This window comes from Hyla sarda, chromosome 4, assembly GCF_029499605.1.
Source record: "Hyla sarda isolate aHylSar1 chromosome 4, aHylSar1.hap1, whole genome shotgun sequence".
Taxonomy (NCBI): Eukaryota; Metazoa; Chordata; class Amphibia; order Anura; family Hylidae; genus Hyla; species Hyla sarda.
Window position 1 is genome coordinate 296,263,208 of NC_079192.1, and position 25,999 is coordinate 296,289,206.

Here is a 25,999-nt window from a genome sequence, read left to right on the forward strand (position 1 = left end):
GAGAGCATTATCAATACGTGTGTGTTATTTGATAAAAATAACAATCATACCCCACTGCCAATATAATCTCCACTGGCTAAAGTTATGGCAGCTTTTCTTTCTAGGATCTGTATGACGTTGAGATGTTATTTTGTGTTTGTGTGTGTGTGGGGGGGTTATAGCATGTACAGACACAAAATTGGTACCTACAGGCAAGTAACTCTCTTGGGAACATGTTGGGACGCAAAAGGAAGATCTCCAAGTAGGGTGCGCTGTCTAAATTCTACTTTTCCAGCACCCGGGAGTCTTCCCAAGATGGAGCAGAACAAGGTGGCTCTGACTCTCCTCATACGCAGCCACAACGAGCCCCCTCTCCTGCTCCCCTCAGGTGCTCCACATCTGACCCGACTCTCCACAGAACGCTGCGAGGTGCCGATGATGAGCTGCCTACTTCTGTCCCTGCTTCCCTGCTCTCAGCGAGCACAGACATGCTGCAACACGTGACAGTCTTTTCTCCTTCTCAAGGCTCTGCATCCAGTTCCACGGGATCTACAACAGGCAGCCCCCTGAAACAGAGACCGCGGTATTCTTCCCCAACTACAGAATGCTGAGGTAAACGCCTAGGGCTCTGGGTCCTCCCATCACTGGGAAAAGGGGATGAGCTGGGAGCTCTTTCTGTACATGGGAAGTCCTTAACTGATACCACTATGAAGGATATGCTCCTTGCTTTGCACAAGACTTTCCTAAAGGACATGCATTCTGTTATTAACCCACTGGGAGCCACAGTCGATTACTTGGGAACCAGGGTCCACCATACTGAAACAAAGTTTGGGGAATTTGCAGTATATTATAATGATCTAATTGATTCCTACCATGCTCAGAAGGAGGAAGTCACTAATCTCAAGGTGAATGTAGCAGATTTAGAAGACTGCAGCAGGTGGGGGGGGGGGGGTGTGGGGGGGGGGGAGGGGGGGGAGGGTCAAGAGTCTGTCTCTCCTGCTGATATACTGGCATATGTTCTAGCTCTGTTGAAGGCGGTTTGCCCCTCCTGCTCTGTCCAAGAACTGGAAGTGATCCGTGCCCATCGTTTACCTCATTCCAACCACCTGGACGACTCCGTTCCAAGGGATGTACTTGTCAGAATTCACTTTTTCACCATAAAGGAACGTCTGATGGACAATGCCAGCAACCATGATGGCTATCCAGCAGGTGTTCGTGTATGCGGACCTCTCTGCGACCACCTTACAAACTGTCACCACCGCGCTCCAGGGAGCGGAAATCTTATACGGATGGGGTTTCCCCATTCGTCTCCTGATCCGCAGGAGCAACACCAGGTAGGATGTAGGATCTTTGGAGGAGGGTCAAAAAACTTACATCAGTGGAACATCCCTGTTAACCTAAAGAAAACTCCTTCTGCTCCATCAACTCGTAGGATTGAAAAGGACTGGTCGGTGATCAAATGACTTTGATACCCATCTAGCTGATATACCTTTTTTGGGCTGGGTTGGTGGGTCCACATGTCCGGCTTCAGAAACTACTCATACCCCACAAATCTATACTGGCTTAAAGAATGAATACATATCCAGGTTTACAATACGAGACAGAAGGATTTGACCTTACCTTAATTGTGCGATTATAAATTCCAAGTTAAGTTTGAGCTTTTCTCCGAGTGGATAGTCCAGCAAATACTTTAGGTATATCTGGAAGTACAAATGGGAAAGAATTTAAGTCTAGCATGTCTCCAGCAGAAGCATCTTGGGGGTGAATTTATCAATGGTTTTTGAGTAGGCTTTGGTGAAAAATTGTTGCAAATTTTTGAGCAGTTGCTTATTTAAACAAAAATGTGCAACTTTTTTTGTGCTTTGAATATTGCGCAAAAAAAGTGTGACGGTTTACAGTTTGAAGATTCCCCTCTTGTTCTATTTAGGTTTTAAATATGACAACACTCACCTGACGACACTGGACTCTGACCGGATCACTCTGGGAAGTGACTGCTAACTTTGCTACTTTCTGCATGACATCATCCATCTCAGGAACAATAAGTTTTCTGGAAACTATTGCCTTTAAAGTAGACAAAACAAGCTTTATACTATGTTACTTGGAAAACTGTTTACATTTTTTTTTCCTATAAATCTACCAAACTGATCCTCCAACAAATTAATTTGAAGGGGAACTCCGGTACTTAACTTATCCCTTATCGAGAGGATAGGGGGATAAGTCACTGATGGCGGAGGACTGACCGCTTGAAACCCCTGCGATCTCCTGCCCGGTGCCCCAGTTCTACCCATGCACCAAGCAATGGTCGACACACCTTCATACACCTCTATGGCAGAGCCAAGGAAAAAGTTCTTGTTACTTACTTTCAACAATCCAAAAGCAGTGGCCTGACGTGATGAATCATAAAGATCCTCCTCTGCATATCCAAGTAACACCTGTAGCTGCTTCTCAGTGATGGTTCCCTTCATATGTCGTACCAGTATGGTAACACCCTACACAAAAAACCAAACAGACCACGTGTAACTGTTAAAAAGGACTAATCCCCACTTTACCAGTCAGATTTAATATTTATACTTACATAAAAAAAAAATTGGGAAGAGTTCTAACACCTTGCACCACAGTGGATTAACTAGTCTCTTCCAAGGAATATAACATCAATCATGAGTACAGCATACATGATGAAGTGTAAACAGACTTTAACACTGATAGAGAATGGGTCATTATAACTATGCTTTAAAAAGAAGTTTTAGACTGCGTATGTATAATGTTTTACTTTAAGAGTAACTGTCATTAGGAAAAACTTGACATGTCCTAGCGACATGTCAAACATTTTAATCGGCAGGGGTCTAAGTGTTTAGATCTTGGTCGATCAGGGGAATGATCCAGGAGAAGTCTGCACTGCCGTGAGCTCCTGTCCCTGACTCTGTCTCAGGAATGAGACACGCTCCATAGACCGCGTCTCTGGTGGAAAACATTTTTTTTCAATTAACTGGTGCCAGAAAGTTAAACAGATTTGTAAATTACTTCTATTTAAAAATCGTAATCCTTTCAGTACTTATCAGCTGCTGTATGCTCCGCAGGAAGTTCTTTTATTTTTTTTAAATTCTTTTCAGTCTGACCACAGTGCTCTGCTGACACCTCTGTCCATGTCAGGAACTGTCCAGAGCAGGGGAGGTTTGCTATGGGGATTTGTTACTGCTCTGGACAGTTCTTGACATGGACAGAGGTGTGAGCCCAAAGCACTGTGGTCAGACTCAAAAAGAAAAGAACTTCCTGTGGAGCATACAGCAGCTGATAAGTACTAGAATGATTAAGATTTTTTTTTAAATAGATGTAATTTACAAATCTGATTAACTTTCTGGCACCAGTTGATTTATAAAAAAAATAAATGTTTTCCACTGGAGTACCCCTACTGAAGTATGGCCAAAAGCAAGACATTGTTTAAATGGGCACTGTCACCAACTTTATTTTTTGCTATGTTGTAGTACTTATGTACTACAACATATCTCTAATATACTTTTATTATTTTTTTTTCCATTAAAAAGGTTTAATTTACATTTAAAAACCGGCTACTGAAAAAGGACTGATCTTGGAGTGGCAATCAGTCCTTTTTCAGTTAGGCTGCACCGCCTAAGGGGGGAGGAGGGAACGGGCTAGGGGCATGCGGGGCGGGGGGGGGGGGGGGGGGGCGCGGGGAGGAGGGAACGGGCTAGTGCCGTAGCGGGGGGGCGGGGGGGTTTTGAACGGGCTAGCAAAAAAAAATAGGATGGTGGGAGCTACCCTTTATGCATTTATTAAAGGGAAACTGTCAGCTTGCTCCCCCCGCACTAACCAGCGGTACTGGCTGGTAGCGCGGGGACGCTGATCAGTTTGATGCTTACGGTGCCTGGATCCGCCACGCCGTTCGGACGTAATCTTCGATCTTTTCGGTATATGCTAATCAGGTGTTAACTGGCACCGGCCGGGCTAACTGGCACTCTGACGTCAGCACCGCTGGCGACAGTGTCGCCCAGCTCATCAATATTCCTCCCCTCCCTCTGCCTCTCCCCACTCTGTAAGTTTTATTACTAACCTTAAAACAACTGACTACCAAGTGGAAATTCTGCCCTCTGGCTACTCCTGCTTTAGCATAATCTTTCAGCAAAAGGAAAAGTTGTTTAATCAGGTCTTCTGTGTTCTTCTCGATAGATGGTAAAGGAAACTTCAGCATGCATATAAGAGACTGCAAAGCACCAGTGATAACCTGCAAGGGAATCATTGGTTAGTCTCCTATTCAATTATGTACAGTGGAAAGCAACATACAAATTATATCTTTATGTGAGACTAAGATCCCACCCCCTTGTTGGATATCACTTCATGTACACTTGTGTATCCTTATCAGAACAACTGTATTAGTGATTACATAGTGGAAAGAGCATGTTTTTGGGGTACAGAGCAAATATGATATATTCAGGATAACAGAAGTGCTTAGACTATTTTAAAATCATCACTTTCTTTTAATAGAAACATTCCTGTTAGTCACAAACTCCGCTTATAGCCCATAGTTCCAGTAGTTACATTAAAAAAGACATAAAAAGAAAAAGCATTCAGTGTCCTATTAAACTACAGAAGCAATAAGCTGCACACGTTTAAAGAATCACTCCAGTTTTTGTTTTTTTTGCCTAATCAATCACCATTACTAGTCCTACAGTGTCATCTGTGTAATTCAAACACAGATGCATCTATGTGTATGATCACATGCTCTGGGTCAGCTGACTTCCTGTAAACTACAGGATGACTTCCTCACCTATCAGATTCTATTGGCAGCTCCCAGACCCTTCCCCACTCAACTCTATCTGTATACTGCTGTTGATATCCCTATGGGATCAAAATATATAAGGTTGTGCTCACATATTGCATTGTTTGCCGTTTTCTGTTTTTTTTTTTGCCACGATTTACCTAAATAGTGGCAAAATTGGGCTGTTTAACAATTGTGCAAATTGCTGTAAAATGTGTCCAAAATGCAATATGTGAACAAAGCCTAAAGACTTGGTCTTTAACCCCTTAAGGACCCATGACGTATGCATACGTCATCACACCCTGGCTCACCGGCGGAGATCGGAAGCGGATCCCTGCTGAAATCCTTCAGCAGGGATCCAGGGCAAATCGCAAGGGAAGTCGCCCCTGCGATCTGCGGCGATACCGGGCTGATCGGGTCTCTGGGACCCGTCCACCCGGTAATTTTGCATGATCCCGGCTGTCACAGACAGCCAGGACCATGCTGAAGTATAGAAGCCTGCCACCTCCTCCGATCCCCTGCAATTCTTCGGTTAGTTAACCGACCAATCGCAGGGAGGGGGGGGGGGGTTACTTCCTCCCGCCCTGACCGGCCCCTGGAAGTCCGGAGAGGACGGGAGGAAGACCGGAGGACACGGCAGGGGACGGGGGAGTGCTGGGGCCCGGCCCCGGTACTTACCTCGTCCCTGAAGACCCGGATCCCGGCGTGAAGACGGTGGCGGCGACAGGTGAGTGGATCTTCAGCCGCGGTCGGGCCCTTTACAGCAATGAACGTCGCCGTAAAGCGACATGCATTGCTGTATTGGGACCCTGTATACTACAACTCCCAGCATGCCCAGACAGCCCTTGGCATCTGGGCATGCTGGGAGTTGCAGTTTTGCAACATCTGGAGGTCTGCAGTTTTGGGACCACTGTGCCCTTCCAGATGTTGCAAAACTACACATCCTCAGCATGCCCTTACTGTCCAGGCATGCTGGGAGTTGTAGTTCTGTAACATCTGGCCCTTAAGATGTTGCAGAACTACAACTCCCAGCATGCCTGGACAGTTTTGGCATACTGGGAGTTGTAGTTTTGCAACATCTGGAAGGGCACAGATTGGGAACCACTGTATTAGTGGTCTGCAAACTGTAGTCCTCCAGATGTTGCAAACTACAACTCCAAGCATGCTGGGAGTTGTAGTTCGGCAACATCTGGCTCTAAAGATGTTGCCGAAGTACTACTTCCAGCATGCCTGAGAATGTTTGGGAGTTGTAGTTTTGCAACAGCTGGAGGTCCCCCCCCCTGTGAATGTACAGGGTACATTCACATGGGCAGGGGCTTACAGTGAGTATCAGGCTGCAAGTTTGCGATGCAGCAAATTTTGAGCAGCAGCTCAAACTCGCAGCGGGAAACTCGCTGTAATCCCCCGCCCGTGTGACTGTCCCCTAAAAACACTACGCTACACTACACTAACACAAAATAAAATAAAAAGTAAAAAACACTACATATACACATACCCCTACACAGCCCCCCTCCCCAATAAAAAAAAAAAACGTCTGGTACGCCACTGTTTTCAAAATGGAGCCTCCAGCTGTTGCAAAACAACTCCCAGTATTGCCGGACAGCCGTTGACTGTCCAAGCATGCTGGAAGTTTTGCAACAGCTGGAGGCACCCTGTTTGGGAATCACTGGCGTAGAATACCCCTATGTCCACCCCTATGCAAATCCCTAATTCAGGCCTCAAATGCACATGGCGCTCTCTCACTTCGGAGCCCTGTCGTATTTCAAGGCAACAGTTTATGGCCACATATGGGGTATCGCCGTACTCGGGAGAAATTGCCTTACAAATTTTGGGGGTCTTTTTCTCCTTTCCCCCCTTATGAAAAGGTGAAGTTGGGGTCTACACCAGCATGTTAGTGTAAAAAAAATACATTTTTTACACTAACATGCTGGTGTTGCCCTATACTTTTCATTTTGACAAGAGGTAAAAGGGAAAAAAGCCCCCCAAAATTTGTAATGCAATTTCTTCTGACTACGGAGATACCCCATATGTGGGCGCAAAGTGCTCTGGGGGCGCACCATAAGGCCCAGAAGGGAGAGTGCACCATGTACATTTGAGGTGATTTGCACAGGGGTGGCTGATTGTTACAGCGGTTTTGACAAACGCAAAAAAAAAAAAAAAAAAACACATGTGACCCCATTTCGGAAACTACACCCCTCACGGAATGTAATGAGGGGTGCAGTGAGAATTTACACCCCACTGGTGTCTGACAGATCTTTGGAACAGTGGGCTGTGCAAATAAAAAATTTTGTACAGCCCACTGTTCCAAAGATCTGGCAGACACCAGTGGGGGGTAAATGCTCACTGTACCCCTTGTTACGTTCCTCAAGGGGTCTAGTTTCCAAAATGGTATGCCATGTGGGGGTTATTTTGCTGTTCTGGCACCATAGGGGCTTCCTAAATGAGACATGCCCCCCGAGCAAAATTTGCTCTCAAAAAGCCAAATATGACTCCTTCTCTTCTGAGCATTGTAGTTCGCCCGTAGTGCGCTTCAGGTCAACTTATGAGGTACCTCCATACTCAGAAGAGATGGGGTTACAAATTTTGGGGGGGATTTTCTGCTATTAACCCTTGCAAAAATGTGAAATTTGGGGGGAAGCACACATTTTATTAACATTTTTTTACTTATGCAAAAGTCGTGAAACACCTGTGGGGTATTACGGCTCACTTTATTCCTTATTACGTTCCTCAAGGGATCTAGTTTCCAAAATGGTATGCCATGTGTTTTTTTTTCCTGTTCTGGCACCATAGGGGCTTCCTAAATGCAACATGCCCCCCAAAAACCATTTCAGAAAAACGTACTCTCCAAAATCCCCTTGTCGCTCCTTCCCTTCTGAGCCCTCTACTGTGCCCGCCGAACACTTTACATAGACATATGAGGTATGTGCTTACTCAAGAGAAATTGGGCTACAAATAGATGTATACATTTTCTCCTTTTGCCCCTTGTAAAAATTCAAAAATTGGGTCTACAAGAACATGCGAGTGTAAAAAATGAAGATTGTGAATTTTCTCCTTCACTTTGCTGCTATTCCTGTGAAACACCTAAAGGGGATAAAATTCTGACTGAATGTCATTTTGAATACTTTGGGGGGGGGGGGGTGCAGTTTTTATAATGGGGTCATTTGTGGGGTATTTCTAAGATGAAGACCCTTCAAATCCACTTCAAACCTGAACTGGTCCCTGAAAAATTGTGATTTTGGAAATTTTGTGAAAAACTGGAAAATTGCTGCTGAACTTTGAAGCCCTCTGGTGTCTTCCAAAAGTAAAAACACGTCAATTTTATGATGCAAATATAAAGTAGACATATTGTATATGTCAGATGTGCAAAAAATGGCCAGGTCCTAAGGTGTAAAATGGCTGGGTCCTTAAGGGGGTTAAAAAACATCACAATTGTAATTACAGGGGAAATATCTTTCTCCTAACGGCAATATTTCTCTAAAGAACGCACTTTGAATAAGAAAATGCATCAAAACTGCATGTAGTCTGAACTGACACCAACCCACTTATGAGTCAAAGCAGTTTAGGTTTCTGGTTGCTGAAGTGTAGCTTTAGGTGAATTGCAATGATTACATTCCACACCCTCCATGGGAAATGTAGGCAGCATGAGAAAATAATTTCTGTTCTGAAACAGAAATCAATATGGCTGAAAACCCACACCTGCTACATTAACTAAAACGGGTAAGCACAAGACATATACAAGATCCTCTCAATTTGTTTCTAAGAAAAGCCTATGCAGCACTATCCAAGTAAAAAAAATTCCCGGAGTGCCTTCTTAAATGGGGTTACCAGAAGATTCTTTGAAGGCCTATCCTCAGAAAGGGCCAATAATTATCAGATCAGTTGGAGTTCAACACTTTACACTTTTGCCGATCAGCTGTTTGGAAAGGCCAAGACCCTGTCATACACAGTAAATGCAGCCGAAAGCACACAGCTTTGTACACTACGAAGTGAATGTAAGCTGAGTTGTAGTAACCCAGCAGGGCCACTAAACAATGTACTGAGCTGTGTGCTTCCAGGTCCAATCATTTTGTTTGAGGGAATGTGGATCTGCCTAGCAGCTGATCGGCAGGGTGCCTTGGGGTTAGGCTATTAGCTATATCTCAGAAAATACTTTTCTAAACAGACAAGACAGAAATCACAGAAGTAAAATTACTAACTTGCACATGCTTGGATTGCAGGCATCCTATCAGGATCTCAACAAAGGGATCCAGCATTTCCAATGCATGCTCTTCAGAAGAGTTAACTTTGGATTTTCTCAAGCTCATGTGCAGAAGCTGGATCATAAGAACAAACACAAAAAATAGTCAGTAAATTTGATGCATTTGTCTAACAAAAACAAGTACAATTGTTTACTGTGTGGTTTAGTACTAACCTGAATACACAGGGGGTAATAGAGCGGGTGACACTAATTCTAATGCAGTTTACCATATAAAAATCAGTACAGCCTTTTGTTGTAATCGCTAGAAAAGAAAATATGAAAAGGTGCCTTTCTGCACAATGGAGGCTTTCTTTATGCTGTACTACCATTGCTTCTCCTGCCCCCTTTGGCCAATAACTTCACCCCTTTATAGATGTGCTGAGAAAGCGGGATGAATGTTGATAAAGCAGCATTACTGGAAGGGGCGGAGTTATCTGCTGGAGCAGGCAGGAGAGGAATTGCTGGTACAGCCTAAAGAACACCTCCTCTCCTCAGAAAGTCTAAGAGTGAGTGACGCTGCTGTCAGATTCCCTTTAAGTTGGCTTAAATAAACTTCCCTCAGAATGTTGCAGTATCAATGTATCATGAGGGCACTGTTTCTGTTTGGTTAATAACATTAATTTGTTTGGTCACAGAAGCATAAAATTAAAAGTATCAGATCTGTCTCAAATAGATAGTGACAGTGACTGAACAATACAGAATAATAAGTAGTTTTATGCTTACCGTAAAATCTCTTTCTCGGAGGATCCATTGGGGGACACAGACCATGGGTATATGCTTTTGCCGCTAGGAGGCGCTGACACTAGGCAAACAAAAAAAGGTCGGCTCCTCCCGGCAGGCTATACCCCGCCTACTGGCCCTGAGCTTATCATTTAAGTCTCAAAGCAATAGGAGGCAACCGGAAAAAAAAATTAAAAAAAAGAGAAAAACCAGCAAAAGTCTGAGAGAAGCAGCCAAAAGAAAAACCCCAAGTCACCTCTCGGACAGAACAAACTAAAAACGTTACCCAAACTATGGGTGGGCGCTGTCCCCCCCCAATGGATCCTCCAAGAAAGAGATTTTACGGTAAGCATAAAAAATCTACTTTTCTCGGTCGGAAACCATTGGGGGACACAGACCGTGGGACATACCAAAGCAGTCCCCGGGGTGGGGAGAAAAATACTCAACCCAAAATCAAGCAGAGGAGGATGCTACTGCCGCCTGTAACACCTTGCGGCCCAAACTAGCATCAGCCGATACAAAAGTATGCACTTGATCGAATTTGCGTACATATGCAAGGACGACCTGGTGGCCGCCTTACAGACTTGCAGGGCCGAAGCCCTATTACGGAGAGCCCAAGAAGCCCCAACAGAACGCGTGGAATGTGCAGTCACCCAAAAGCGTGGAACCTTGACCTTGCGGCGGTACAATTCCGAAATGGCCGAGAAAATCCATTGAGAAATGGTCACCTTGGAAGCCGGAAGACCCTTACGACTACCCTCAGGAATCACGAAAAAGGAGTCCCCCTGGCGGAAAGAGGAGGTGACCGAAAGGTAAATCCGGACTGCCCGGACCACATCAAAGGTGTAAAGAGAACGCTCCTTGGCATTGGAAGGAGAAGGGCAAAAGGAAGGAAGAACAAGCTCCTCGTTCACATGAAAGGAGGAAACTACCTTGGGTAGGAAGGAAGGAGGTGGGCGGAAAACCACCTTATCCTGATGAAGCACCAAAAGGGGGGAACGGCAGGAAAGTGACGCTAGTTCCGAGACCCTCCGGGTAGAAGGGATGGCAATGAGAAAAGCGACCTTCCACGAAAGAATACAAAGGGGGGCATCCCTAAGGGGCTCAAAAGGAGCCTCCCTCAAGGCTCCAAGCACCAGATTGAGGTTCCACGGAGGCGTGGGAGACCGAAAAGGAGGATCCATGCGGGCCACACCCTGCAAAAAGGTGCGGACATGGGAATTAGAAGCCAATTGCCGTTGGAAGAGGATAGAGAGAGCAGGCACCTGACCCTTAAGAGAACTTGGGGTCAAACGCTGATCCAGCCCCGCCTGAAGAAATGCAATAAGGCATGGAAGAGAAAAAATGACCGGAGAAAAATCTTTTGCCTCGCACCACCAAAAATAAGTTTTCCAGGTGTGGTGGTAAATCCTGGCCGAGGAAGGTTTGCGTGCCCGAAGTCCTAGTACGAATAACCCCCTCAGAAAACCTGCGGGCCTTCAATACCGCGGTTTCAACTGCCACGCCGTCAAATGCAGCGACAGTAAATTGGGATGGCAAAGGGGACCCTGAAAAAGAAGATCGGGACGAAGTGGTAGGCGCAGCGGCACGTCGTCTGCCAGACGAACTATGTCCGCGTACCACGCACGTCTGGGCCAGTCTGGGGCCACAAGAATGGCAGAGACACCCTCTGCCTTGAGTTTCCTCAAAACCCTGGGCAGGAGGGGAAGAGGCGGAAACAGATAAGGGAGTCTGAAGGACGACCAGAGCATCTGCCGCCAGGGCCAGGGGATCCCTCGATTTTGCTACAAAGAGGGGAACCTTCCTGTTGAGGCGAAATGCGAAGAGATCCACATCCGGGGTCCCCCAACGGTCGCAAATCTGTGAAAACACCTCCTGGTGGAGAGACCACTCCCCCGCCTGCCGAGGAGCGGCTGAGAAAGTCTGCTTCCCAATTGTCCACGCCCGGGATATGGATCGCCGACAGAGCAGGAACCCGAGCCTCGGCCCAGAGGAGAATCTTGCAGACCTCCTCCATCGCCGAGCGACTCCGGGTGCCGCCTTGGCGATTGATATATGCAACAGCCGTCGCATTGTCAGACTGAACCCGGACCGGTAGACCCTGAGGGAGATGTTCCCAATGGAGGAGGCAAAGGAAGATTGGATATTGATGGGGAGACTGGCTTCCCCAGGGGACCAGTGACCCTGGACCATCATGTCCCGAAAAACCCCTCCCCAACCCATAAGGCTCGCGTCGGTGGTGACGATCTGCCACTGGAGGGGAAAAAAAGACTTCCCCAGAAGAAGAAGGGGAGAGTGGAGCCACCAAAGAATCCTGCGATCAAGGGACAAAGGGGACTTGTCCCACCTGCTCATAATGGCCAGTTGGAGGGAACGATAATGAACTGGGGCCAAGGGGGACTGCTTCCATGGCAGCCACCATACGGCCCAGGACCATGCAGAAGCGAATCGGGACCAGGACTGGGCGACGCAGGCGGCGGACCCCTTTTGTCCAAGGGAAGACGGACCCGGGCTACTGCAGTGTCGAAAAGGAGCCCCAGAAAAATTAGGGACTGGGACGGGAGCAGATGTGACTTCTCCCAGTTGATGACCCAGCCGAAAGAGGACAGGGTGTGAAGTGTGATCTGAAGACTCTCTAAATTCTCGGAGAGGGAGCCTTGATTAAGAGGTCGTCCAGGTAGGGGAGGACGGAGATCCCCCGGCTGCGAAGGATGGCAATGACCGCCGCCATGACCTTGGTAAAGACCCTGGGAGCAGTGGCTAGACCAAACGGGAGCGCCTCAAACTGAAAACAAGCCTCCGGCACTGTGAAAGGAAGGAATCGCTGATGCGCTGGGAAGATCGGAATGTGGAGATAGGCGTCTCGGATATCCACTGAAGAAAGAAACTCGCCCTGGTCCATGGAGGCCACCACGGACCGGAGGGACTCCATCCGAAAATGACGGAGGCGCAGATGGCGATTGAGCAACTTGAGGTCCAGAATGGGACAGACCGAGCCCTCCTTTTTGGGAATGACAAAGAGGTTCGAATAGAACCCTGACCCGCGTTCCCCCGGTGGAACCGGCATTATCACTCCCTGGGAGAGGAAAGGAGAGAACGCAGAGCGGTCTGAAAAGTCGCCGCCAAGGAAGGGGACTGAGGAGGGCGGGATTGAAAGAAACTGTCTTGGGAGAGAAGAGAATTATATGCGGTAGCCTCCTGAAATAACATATCACACCCAGGCGTCCGGGACCTGAGACAGCCATATGTCCTGGAAAAGAGACAGCCGCCCTCCCACCCGAGCACACGACGCGGGTGGGGGCGCCCCTTCAGGAAGAGGAAGGCTTACGGGTACCCGATTTGGCAGCGAAGCCGCCAGATCGGTTGCCCGACTTCCATCATGGACGTGCCCTGAAAGAGGGTGCTCTACGAGGAGGAGGCTGCGCCTGCTTGGAGGGACGACTCTGAGCCGATGACCGAAAAGAAGTCGTCTTCCGGCGGGGCTCTGAGCGCCGAGACCTGTTCTGCAGAAGCAGAGAACTCTTACCTCCCGTAGCTTCAGAAATAATTTCATCCAACCGTTTTCCGAAGAGAAGGGTAGTTCCGTCAAAGACCTCTTCGACCCAGCGTCGGCGTCCCACGCTTTCAACCACATGGCGTGACGAATAGCAACCAAGTTGGCCGAGGAAAAGGCAGAGCAGCGAGTGGATTCCAGTGGCTGAACAAAGGAAATTGCCCGCTTGAGAGAGCTGGAGAGCCGCTTCTGCCAGTTCTTCCCTGGAAATTCCAGCAAGGGCCCCCTGGCGGAGCTGGGAATCCCAAACTGACACCGCCTTGGCCACCCAAGTGGAGGCAAAAGTGGGGAGTAATGAGGATGACCCAACAGCTTCGGATGCGGACTTCGCTCGATTTTCCATCTTGTCCGCCGGATCCTTAAGAGAAGCTGCATCCGCAAGGGGCAGCGTATTGGACTTGGACAGGCGGGAGACCGGCGGGTCAACCTTAGGCGGAACCGTCCACTTAGTGACTAGGTCCTGAGAGAAGAGAAAACATGTTTGCACCTTCTTGATTCCCTGAAAACGCCTCACAGGGTGTTTCCAGGCAGCATCCAGCACGGCGTCAAACTCTGCATGAGAGCTAAAACGCCTTGGGAGCACGCCGTGAACGGCGAAAGGAGACTTCTGGATCAGGATCCGAAGCTCCGGGGTCCTCCAAATGAAAGGAGGCTGACACTAGGCCGTCCACCACATCGGACCTTGTAGAATAATCCTCGTGATCCGAGGCGGAATCTGAGCCTTCGTCCACCGCTTCCCCCGAGGAACGGAAGTCAGCGGAGGCAGCCCTCGCCGGGGGAGAGGGAGACCTGGGATGAGATGACGGGGACCTAGAACGCCGACCCGGAGAACGACCCATAGAAGTTGGGGTACGCCCTAGGGCCGGGGAGGGGGAGCGAGACCGGCGAAACGAGGGGCCACCCTGGGGCGGTACCCACGCATTCCGCTGAAGCCTCAGGGGCTCCAGAAACGGATGGCGAAGAGAGTTTGGTGGAGCAGGCGGAACAGGAAGATTGAGTAGAACCCCCTGGTATTTTGGATGAGAGAGAGAGAGAGACAGAGACTAGGGGTCTCCAGAGGTTGCAAGTCCCATTAGGAATAATAAAAAGGAGTGCCCCTGTAATAGACACACCAGGTAAAGAGGCTGAGGGGAACAAACATACTCACCTAGCACCATACTCACCTGAAGATGTCTTCCACCTGAAGATATCTTCAGCCAGACTTATGGATGCCTGCATCACGTCATGCTGCTGCAGACCAGGACGAGCAGGGAAAATAAGGGGACCTGGACCAAACGGTACTACCCCAGGTGCTGGCCATTGGCAGGAAGGGGTTAACGGTGCATTTGTAAATTATGTCCCGTGCCCCATAGCCGCATATGGGGGAACAGGTAGCACCATGCTCCTCAACCCCCACCTAAAAACAGTGAAAAAATAAAAAGAAACTAAACAGTCCCTAACTATAAAATAAGAAAAAGAGAAGACCAGGTCTGGAGAACTCCAGACCTGTGTCTTGCCTCCTAGGACACTAAGCTAAAACTGATAAGCTCAGGGCCAGTAGGCGGGGTATAGCTTGCCGGGAGGAGCCGACCTTTTTTTGTTTGCCTTGTGTCAGGGCCTCCTAGCGGCAAGAGCATATACCCACGGTCTGTGTCCCCCAATGGTTTCTGACCGAGAAATAACACATTAGTATTTCTGAATCTATTCTGTGCCATAGTCAAATCTAAAACTTATATATTTCATATTTCTGACAGAAGGAATATAAGATCGGAATCTGTTCGGGAAGGCTTTCTGCGGATTGGGATGAGAAAAAAATGCTGATTGAAGTTATCAATAAATTGATATGCGGAAATCACATGCGGAAACTTCCCCTAGTAAATCTGAATCTTTACTGACATGCTTTGTCAATACAGACACCTAGCCAAAAGTATACCGGGGCGATCAAAACCTGTCCAAAGTAAAAATTGCTGAGTTGGCCATAGCAACCTCACTTCTTTCATTTTGTAACAAGGCCTCTGCCTAATGAAAGAAGCAATCTGATTGGTTGCTATGGGCAACTTTTCATTTGCACATGTTTTGATGAATCTCCCCCCCATAACCCTATTTATTGGGTTTAGTGTGGGTGAACAAGGTGATTGGCTTTAAGCCATATGGATCGCTGAATGACCACAAGTTACAAGGCAAAAGGGACAAAATTAGCAGACTCCAGGGAGGCATTGCAGAGGACCTTTAAGGCATAAAGTAGTTGGAAGGCATAAGGTCCTCTCTCACGGGTGTAGGAGGCGAGGCTCTGACGAAGATGTTTGGTCCATGCAGAGCAAGCCCTTCTGACCCAGGAAGAAGCCAAGGCCAGGCATAGGGCAGAAGCCACGGCCACGAAAGCAAAGACTTGGAAAAGGACTCGCACTACTTGTCTAATGGATCACTAGGGGAAGCACTGTTCAAACAGGGAAGGGTGTAAACTTAGAAAGACAAAAAGTGTATTTGGGGGGGGGGGGGGGGGGGGAGAGACGCTCCAGTTAATGATCACATCAGCATGAAAGTAGACCAAGGCAACGTCCTCTTAGAGGAGAGGACATGCACTGATCAGAGTGATGCCACAGCCTGGTGGCAGAGCCTTAAAGTCTTCATGGTCTGCAGGGCATCTGTGTCAATTGGAGGCCTCGCTTCGGGATTTCAAATGGGTATGGGTGACTGGCAGAGGGAAAAGCAGGTATAATAACACTTCGTTCCCTGGCACCCTAGAGGGGATTACGTCTAATGTGACAGTTTACGCTAAAGATCCCCTTGATAACCCAGAAGAGGAATAAATAAAATAAAAAATGCAGGAGACATGAGCAAATCATGTCTAATACAAACAATTGGCTAAACTGGTAAGCCTACTGTGAGTGGGGTGGAGGGTCACCTTCTAGCGGCAAGGGCCTATACCCAAGGTGCTCTGTCCTCCAGTGCAAGAAAGGTGGTTATGATATATCTATATATAGATAAAAAAAGGGGAGAATGCTATGAAAGCATGAATGTGCTCTCCTGCTACTCATATTACGATATGGAGACCCTCATTGAAGCTTTGGCGGCAAAGTTTAACATTCACATAAATATAGGTACTGAGATGCCCTAGATAATATAGATTACAGAGGATTAAGGTTATTTCTCTTAAAACACCATTTGTAGAACTACAAAATGCTGAATGTAGCCACTGAACAAGACTAGGGTGCATGTCCTTTGTCTACAGGGTGATCTTGTACTCGTTTATGCTAACATAGGCCAAACATCTTCTGTAAGAAATAGCAAGCATTTCATATTAAAACCAAAAGAGTAAATTGATCATTTAGATTTGTATCAATACCAAATAAAGACAAATATTAAAATGTTTAATAAAAAAGATTTAGTTGTGTACATTGTTACAGCTAACCTTTAGTCCAGTGTCTACAAGAATATGCATGTTAGTTTTGGTGCTAACAGCAGCTTTTACACCACCACGTGGAGGCGGCGGCTGAATTAAAAAACAGCTCTTTGGTTGAAGGCGAGGATCTGGTGGAGGCATTTCTGAGTTTTTATTCCTATAAGTAAAAGGTCAAAAGTATAGGTATAGAAAAATAATGTACATACAATATTCATATTACATCTACCAATGTGTATTGACTATAACCTTTAGCAATTGTCAACATATCTGGATGCAGGAATCAACTGTCTTAAATGATGTAAAGACCAGTTTAAAAAAAAAATGCTGTATATAACACTCAGAGCTGAAGACATTGGCCAATAGCTGATAGAGGGATACAGCAAAAATTACTTGTCTCTAAGCCGATGGCTGGGAAGCTATAAAATCATATTTTTCAAGATCAAGTGTCAAAGAGACTGATGAGCTGCAGCATGCATGCCTCCTCCACCACCCCTGTTTGGCTTCCAATAATGAGCCCTGTAAATAAATTATGCATGGCAGGGAGGGGCAGGGGAGTGAGAAGGCAAGCATGCCGCAGTTTGACAATACCTCCCTTAAAACTTCAACTCCGAGCATGAGATAATGGGAATCTGTAAGCTCTAACCCAGAACATATTAATACAAGTATGTCTTCAGAAATTGTAATTATAGATTAGCGAAGTTACAGTGATTCGATTCGTCATAACCGCGCGACTCGGCGGTTGCTGACTTTAGCCTGCATTAAATTAGTTCAGCTTCCAGGTGTTCCGGTGGGCTGGAAGAGGTGGATACAGTCCTTGGAGAGTCTCAGGACTGTATCCACCTTTTCCTGCCGACCGGAGCACCTGAAAGCTGAATAATTTATGCAGGCTGAAGTCAGCAACCGCCGAGCCGCGAAGTTTGTGACAAATCGAATCACTGTAACTTCGCTTATCTCTAATTGTAATTATTAAGAAAATCAGAGCTGCACTTTCAGTGGCCTGGAAAGGCCTGGATCCAAGATGTAGTCTGCAATGCGATACTGGTAGACAGAGGGACTTTGCTGCAGGACCCTGGAGCTTAACATAGCAATAGCAGAGAAAAGTCAGCAGAGTACACAAGGATATTTGTTTAGCCATGAAAATTAAATATGCAAGGCAAAAGGAAAAGCCCTGGGTAACTGTGGAGAGTGAGCCATCCATGTTGTGGGCAATGTACTGTCAGATATGAACCCAGGGAAGATAGATTTGTTCCAGCAGGCCAAAATTTCCATTTAAATGGGCAAGAGAGATATGGAGCCACATGGACTACCTGGGGAAGGCAGAGAAGAGAACAAACCAGGAATGTAGGCAGGAGTGCCTAGCCTGGCAAAAGCTGTCACAGACATAAAAAATAGTAGAGCGCCCTCTCAGATATATTTCCAGGACAGAATGGCAGCATGCAGGAGAACCAGCAGACCAAGGGGACAAAAGAAACATTTAAGGGTAGCCAAAAAAAAAAAAAAAAAAACACTGCTTGCCATAGAGGAGGAAAGGAGTAGAATGTACAGGAGTGAAGCACATTTCTTGCAGAACTGAGTCAATTACATATCAATGAAGAAGGAGACTACAGTGCAATACCACAAGGAGGCCTAATTGCTTAAACAACATGCTAAAATGTATTCCAGTAGGACTACCAGTGGACACATGTGGTCAGGATGAGACTGATCAAAAAATAGGAAAACCGTGAGAAAAGCCCATAGAAAAAAACTAATGTTTGGAAAAATTATGCTGAATCATCTACCCAAAGGAGAAGAATCGATAGTAGCTGAGTGAGTGATGCAGCTACCAGAACAAGTTGGACCTCTGTGTAGGAAACACAGATGAGGGGACCAAATGGCCCAGAGGACCTGAATTTAGGGATCTCTCTCAGTACAAATGAGCATAAAGAGACCTGCACCAGAGCAAGTGATGAGAGGGCCACACAGGAAACACACAGATGGCTGCAAAGAAGGGCCATATTATAAGTACTGGGGGAAGTTGCGTGGGCAGCAACTGACAATAAGCCAAATCAGAAGGATAGACACAGCCAGAGAAGAATAGTGTGCCATCCAGCTCAACAGAAAATAACTAGAGATGAGCGAACTTACAGTAAATTCGATTCGTCACGAACTTCTCGGCAGTTGATGACTTATCCTGCGTAAATTAGTTCAGCCTTCAGGTGCTCCGGTGGGCTCGAAAAGGTGGATACAGTCCTAGGAAAGAGTCTACTAGGACTGTATCCACCTTTTCCAGCCCACCGGAGCACCTGAAAGCTGAACTAATTTATGCAGGAAAAGTCATCAACTGCCGAGCCGAGAAGTTTGTAACGAATCAAATTTACTGTAAGTTGGCTCATCTCTAAAAATAACCTAGGGAGTAGGCCTGGGTCACAAATGGCATACCCAGATGGAATCAAACAGGGCCGATGGTATAGCAGCCTTGTAAATGAGAAAAACCTAGTGAGATTTTACACTTTTCATTACTAACATCTGATGTGATAGAAAACAGAACCATCTGAAAGAAGGCAAGCAGCACAAAAGAATGCTCATATCCTGGTAGTGTATGATGACACTTGAACGCAAATACTCCACTTCAGAAGAAAAAAACTAAGCTGGATGTATAGCAAAGAGGTAAAACATTATCAGAAGGGACGAACCATACAGCACATCTGCTACCTGTGAGCCATGAGGGCTGGTCATAAGCAGAGAAGCAGAAGCTGCCTGATAAAACAATTACATATAAAATATGGAACATATAAAATATGAAACAGGTACAACAAAGAGGGCACCTTTGGAAAAAAGGGAAATATAGCTATTGGATTAACATTTTAAGTATTACATATAGGAGAGAAATGTCTCCTCTATATAGCACAAGTACAAACCTATGGAAAAGGTGTATATGGCTATTAGAGTAGCACATTAAGGATTTAATATAGAGAATGTCAGAGAAGCATACCAACAACATAACTCTGACTGCGAAAGCATCAATCATGGGTAACCCAGCAGTGGAAGGAAACAGGCAGAGCACTGACTGGTTTGTATGTATTCTCATAGGGGATACAGGCACCTCTTCTTCTGACCAGGTACTCCTACCAAGGTCAATTATTTAATGAGGCAAAGAGGTTACTCCTATAAGAGGGGAGAAATGTGTAGAATAAGCAGTGGTTAGCACTGTTGTCCAGGGTTTAAATCCCACCAAAGACAACATATGCAAGGAGTTTGTATGTTCTGCCGGAGTACCTATGGGACAATATCAGGATAGGCAAATAGGATTCAATACGAACATCAGAAAAGGCTAGGAACAGCTGCGTAGAGAAAGGACATTGAAGGCACTTTCAGCTAATCACAGCTCCAGGCAAAGCAAGGGTCATAGAGCTTAAAATATTTGGGTACAGCTGCAATGGCCATAAGAGACCACAGAGCTGTAAATGCTCTATTAGGGCAGGCACCCAAACACAGCTTCAATGGGCAAGAAGCATGAGTAAACCTGAATACTTACCCACACAAACATAGGGCTGGTGGAGTAATATGTCTCTAAGAGCATGCAGGGTCACTCCCTTTGGTAACCTTGCACTCATAGTGAGATACAGGCACTTCAAGACTGCTATGGCATGAAAAGGGGGTTGGCCGACCACCTGGTTTCCTACTCCTATCATGCTCAGATGGAACACATCTAGTGTGGCAACAGACGCAGACGACCTGACCAAATATGGTCAGAGGATAAAACTCATCACTTTAAAAATAAATAAATAAAACTAAACTAAAAATAAATTTAGCAGACCTGAAGAGCAGTAGTAGCAGTAGAACAGTAGCCTGCCTCCTATAGACAAGCTAAAAACTGATTAACTCAGTGTCTGCAGGATAGGCATAGCCTTTGCAGGAGGCTTTAATGCTTTCTTGCTTTAGAGAAAAAAAAAATGGCACCAATGGCACCAGCCTATACCTGCAATCTTTTGTATCCCTCAATGATAAGAGCGAGAAACATACATGTAGGCAATATTCCACACTTTTTGAAAAGCAGAACAGTATTACGAAATGACATTCATGTATATACTATAAATATGTGCCATGTGAGAGGTGTCATGGGCAAAAAACTAAACAAAAAAACTCTTGCCAACCAAGAAATTTGAAACATACAGACATGGACAAAAATGATCACTAAGCTGTGTGGTGTCTCAATAAATGACTTACTTTTCTTTATCAGTCAATAAAGGAAGGTTTTCACTTATGAGACCATAACTAAGCAGAAGGATAGACTGTGCAGTCATGTCTTTATTGGCTATTAGGCCAAAAACAATTCTGCGGAAAGCTTCATGCACTTTACGAGCCAGTTTTAAGCTTGTGGTCTTCTCTAAAACCTACACATTAAGAACAATTAAAAAAAAAGTTAGGGAGATCAAGAAATAAAGATATCTCCACTGTATACAGAATTCAGTTGTATTATCTCCATGTATCTTACCTCTTTTAAGGGAAGGATCAATTTTATAACATGCTCTTTTCCAATAAACTGTGCAAGAAGTTCATACGAGTCATAGCTCTTGCTGCTTCGGGCTTCCATCACTTTAGAGACTATTCCTTTTACTTCCTTTTCCTCCGCAATGTCCCCAAACAGTTCATGGTTAAAAATCTTTATACAACAGAAATGCAAATATTAAATAAGGAACAAATCTCTCTCTTTTTTTTAAAGGTGAATAGCTATTTATAGTGATTGCACTGGGCTGTTATCCTATGAGGGTGGACCTGTAGGGAATATCCCTTACAACCTACACAGATAAAGAAAACTCTGAAATCCATGAGCGTTCAAATCTATTACCTGAATAAGAGATTCCATGCAACCATCCAAGTCTCCACTCTTTAGCCTGGAAACAAGGCCTTTTAGCAGAAGATTTACTGTAAACGTCAACACATGAACCTACACGTATGCAAAAGGGGAAGCAAATATCAGTAACCATACAATTCATAAATGCTTGAAATTTTTTTTATAATATATATATATATATATATATATATATATATATATATATACACACACACACACACACACATATTCATACATACACACATTTTTTTTTTAAAATTATAAATATTGAATTTTAGTGTAACACCACCTAAATGTCATCGATAACTAACAGGACTTACCTGGTATCCTTTAACTAAGACTGTCTGCATCTCTTTTAATACATAGTGCAGATAACATGGCCCAAGGGTTTCTATGATCTTGATCAGAGTGTTTCTTGCAATGTCACGAATTTCCTGTGCTCTGTTTCGCAGAAGAACACACACCTTTAACAGGATGCTGAAAAAATGTACAAATGAAAAACAGAGTTATTGAAAGTATTAGAAAAAAAAAATGCTATATCAGCCCACTACATTGGTCTACAGCAAGATATTTTGTATCCCTTCAAGATATACCCTAGAGAAGGGGGGGGGGGGGGGGGGGGAGACAGGTTTTAAGTTTTACCAAGGGTAGTGAAGTACACTCCACCTATCTTTCCCTCACTGCTAAGATTTTTTTAAATCGGGGATTGGACTGTTTAGTTTGGCATGTTGCTGGTGGAAGCATTCATATAAACAATCCCACAGATGCTTGATCAGTCACATTGTCACAGTCCTTTCCATATAGATAGCTTTAGAGCAGCAAGGTGGGTGGAGAATGCTACCAATGTTAAAAAAAAAATAGTAGGTTTTGAGATCGGACTATTTCTTCTTTTTAATACCTGGGTAAGTGGGCTTCCATCATTTCTTGTGGAAGTGTCTGCATCAATTTGACTACAGCAAATGCTATTGGGACACGAACAACTTCCTCTTCATTAACTACTTTGCTTTTCACCAATTTGTGCTCTTCCTCCCTTTTAACCTGTAAGAGTAAAGTTAATATTTTAATACAATTAAAAAACATTTGGATCATTTTTCATATTTACACATTAATAACCCAACATGGCCACTTCACAACATATGGAACAGTGTGCTTCTGCCTCTGTTCACTGTGTTTGCGGGTTCCGCGGCTTTGGCTAACAGATGACTGGCAGTGGTGCCAGGTGTAGGACACCCACTGCTCAGATATTGATTGCCTATTCTGAGGAGCTGGTCTACCTATATAAGTCTCTTTTTCATCCTTTGTATTAAGCTAATTTAATTTAAGTTAACTAACTACATGTCACTGTTATAATGAGAATTTCGGTAGCCATGTTTGAACCCCTTAATGTTTGTTGGAAAAAACACATTAGGACTAATTGTTGTTGTGGGAATTTGGTGAGGTTGGCAGCTTGGGGGGTTCATCTGAGCTCATTTGATGACTTTATACCTCTTTGGGTGCACTTGTCTGACTGTTGTACTTTGTTTTGGCATTGTAATCGATTGAATTTGTCATTTGTACATATTTTTCTGAGGACCTTTTGTGATTATATCCATTTTCAAGACCCATCTTATCAGAGAATAGAGTTTTTAGCTCTGTGATGATACTGATCACTGAGTTGTATGGGAAAACAGAAACTGATAAAGGTGAATCATTTGAACTCTACCTTATCCTACACACATCTTACAGGATTTTACACATCAAAAAACAAAACACCAACCTTTGCATCAACACACTTCTGCAGCTTTGGTATTATGTTATTTGTCACTGTCTCTTGAATATGACTGATAAGTGATGCCAGTTGTTCTTTGTTTTTTGGAAGAGAGTTAAAGATCTGCTTGTTTTTGGGACTGTCGCCTTGCTTTTTACAAGGAGTCTCCTCATTATCCTTATTGGTGGGAGTCCCACTCTCAGTGTCCATCTGCTCTTCCTCCTCTTCATGCTCTAACTCCATTAACTCATCCTCCATATTGTTCTCTGAATCTTTTATACCTTAAAATAACCAACAAAGCAGCACCATAATATCAAGTACCAGTAGGCAAATACATCTCTAGTTAACGTTGAACTAATTTATAGACTAAATTTTCTAAGAAATGTACAATGCTTACCAGCTTTACTGTCTTCCGTCTCAGCTGCTTGAAGTTGCTTCTCCATTGTTACATAATCAAAGTGAAAAGCATCAAGCACAGTCACCAGTAAGCTACAAGGAGGACACAAGTGATAAAATCAAACTTTTTCCTACAGATATCATTTTTAGGCACTAAATGGTGCTTCTAGATCTCCTGAACAACATTTAAAGCGCAACTGTCATGAAGTTTGGGGCATATAACCTAATCATAGTCTGTGTATTGTGTGTAGACTATTAATCCAGCATTACTTTTACCTTCTTTATTCCAGTTGTAATTACCACAAAAAACACTTTTCTTTGCAGTCACTGACCATCGGATAGGCGTGGCCAGGGGTTCGCTATGCCCTCCTGTCACCACGCCTATCCCCTATACCTCAGCGCTGGGACTTCTGTGTGATTGACAAAGGTCCTAGCGCATGCGCCCCCTTTGATTTTTATGTGTGCACCGACCGACAGAAATTTACAGAGCAAGCGCTGGCTCCCCCGGCCAGCACTCGGCTCCTGCTGTCTGACATCACCGCCGGTACAATGGTAGAGGCAGGATGCTCTCTGCCTTTAGTGAATGTAGGCACACACAAAGAAGAGAACAGGCACTGTTATCGCTCCCCCACCAAGCGCCCGCTCCCACGGTTTCACATCTCCGTGTGTCTGTGCAAATGCTAGAGAGCTGTACCGGCGGCGATGTCACACAGCAGGAGCAAGTGCTGGACGGGGGAGCCAGCGCTTGCTGAGTAAATTCCTGTAGGTCGGCGCACACATAAAAATCAAAGGGGGCGCATGCGCTGGGACCTGTGTGTCAATCACACAGCAGTACCAGCACTGATGTATAGAGGATAAGCGTGGCAGCAGGAGGGCATAGCGAACCCCTGGCCACGCCTATCTGACTGTCCGTGACTGCAAAGAAAAGTGTTTTTTGTGGTAATTACAACTGGAATAAAGAAGGTAAAAGTAATGCTGGATTAATAGTCTACACACAATACACAGACTATAGTTAGTTTATATGCACCGAACTTCATGACAGTTGCGTTTTAAGCATTGCTGCCAAGCTCTTTGAGCATTTATGATCAACTTATACATTCCATTATTTACAGTATCAAGACAGTGGTCTTTTAACTGTTCTTCAGGACAATTACCATATTTTTTTTTTACTAGAAGATCAACTTTGTAGAAAGAAAACAAACTGTACTAGAAGACTCACTTTCCAGCAAACAAAAAAAAAGTTCTTGCGTCATATAGTCTGCAGTAAAGAGAAACTAGCAATATACATAGTTCACAAGGTTGAAAAAAGACCAGAGTCCAGCAAGTCCAACCTATATCCCTAATGACTCCCTACTGAATTGATCCAGGGAAAGGCAGAAAACACTCATACTAGAGGTAAAAATTCCTCCCCGACTCCAAATATGGCATTCAGAATAAATCCCTGGATCAACGTTCTGTCCCTATAAATCTAGTATACATAGACGGCAATGCTATTACTCTCCAAAAATGCATCCAGACCTCTTTTGAACTCTTTTGCAGAATTCCCCATGACCACCTCCTCCGGGAGAGAATTCCACAGTCTCACTGCTCTTACAGTAAAGAACCCTTGTCTGTGCTGGTGTAGAAACCTTCTTTCTTCTAGACACAGAGGATGCCTCCTTGTTATAGATACAGTTCTGGGTATAAATAGATCATGGGAGAGATCTCTGTACGGTCCCCTGATATATTTATACATAGTTATTAGGTCTCCTCTAAGCCTTCTTTTTTTCTAAACTAAATAACCCTAATTCTGATAGTCTTTCTGGGTACTGTAGTCCTCCCATTCCCCGTATTACTCTGGTTGCCCGTCTTTGAACCCTCTCCAGCTCCACTATATCTTTCTTGTAAACTGGTGCCCAGTACTGTACACAGTATTCTATGTGTGGTCTGACTAGTGATTTGTACAGCAGAATTATTCCCTTGTCGTGGGCATCTATGCCCCTATTGATGCACCCCATGATTTTATTAGCCTTGGCAGCAGCTGCCTGACACTGGTCACTACAGCTAAACTTACTGTTAACTAAGACTCCCAAGTCCTTTGCCACATAAGCCATCCCAAGTGTGCTCCCATTTAATACATAATCCCAGCCCGGATTTTTCTTCCCCATGTGCATTACCTTACATTTATCAGTGTTGAACCTCATGTGCCACTTCCCAGCCCAAACCTCCAACCTATTCAGTTCCATTTGTAACAGTGCACTGTCCTCTACTGTCTAGATGACTTTACAGAGTTTAGTATAATTTGAAAATATTGCTACTTTACTATTCAACCCCTCCACAAGGTCATTGATAAATATATTAAATTGAATAGGACCTAAGACTGACCCCTGTGGTACCC

At 45.0% G+C, this 25,999-nt stretch overlaps 1 protein-coding gene across 2 annotated transcripts in view; it reads right to left on the reverse strand.

Annotated features, from left to right (window-relative positions):
• Positions 1-25,999, reverse strand: part of UTP20 (UTP20 small subunit processome component) — a 145,753-nt gene that overhangs the window by 27,988 nt on the left and 91,766 nt on the right. For both annotated transcript variants that reach the window (XM_056574591.1, XM_056574592.1), the window contains 13 exons: positions 23,624-23,715; positions 23,236-23,507; positions 22,378-22,517; positions 21,800-21,956; positions 21,474-21,572; positions 21,120-21,287; positions 20,852-21,018; positions 16,655-16,802; positions 8,950-9,066; positions 4,049-4,219; positions 2,340-2,468; positions 1,930-2,040; positions 1,600-1,679 (listed from right to left, as the gene is read on the reverse strand). In XM_056574591.1, coding sequence (XP_056430566.1) covers positions 1,600-1,679; positions 1,930-2,040; positions 2,340-2,468; positions 4,049-4,219; positions 8,950-9,066; positions 16,655-16,802; positions 20,852-21,018; positions 21,120-21,287; positions 21,474-21,572; positions 21,800-21,956; positions 22,378-22,517; positions 23,236-23,507; positions 23,624-23,715 — 1,851 coding nt within the window. The remainder of the gene's footprint in view (positions 1-1,599; positions 1,680-1,929; positions 2,041-2,339; positions 2,469-4,048; positions 4,220-8,949; positions 9,067-16,654; positions 16,803-20,851; positions 21,019-21,119; positions 21,288-21,473; positions 21,573-21,799; positions 21,957-22,377; positions 22,518-23,235; positions 23,508-23,623; positions 23,716-25,999) is intronic.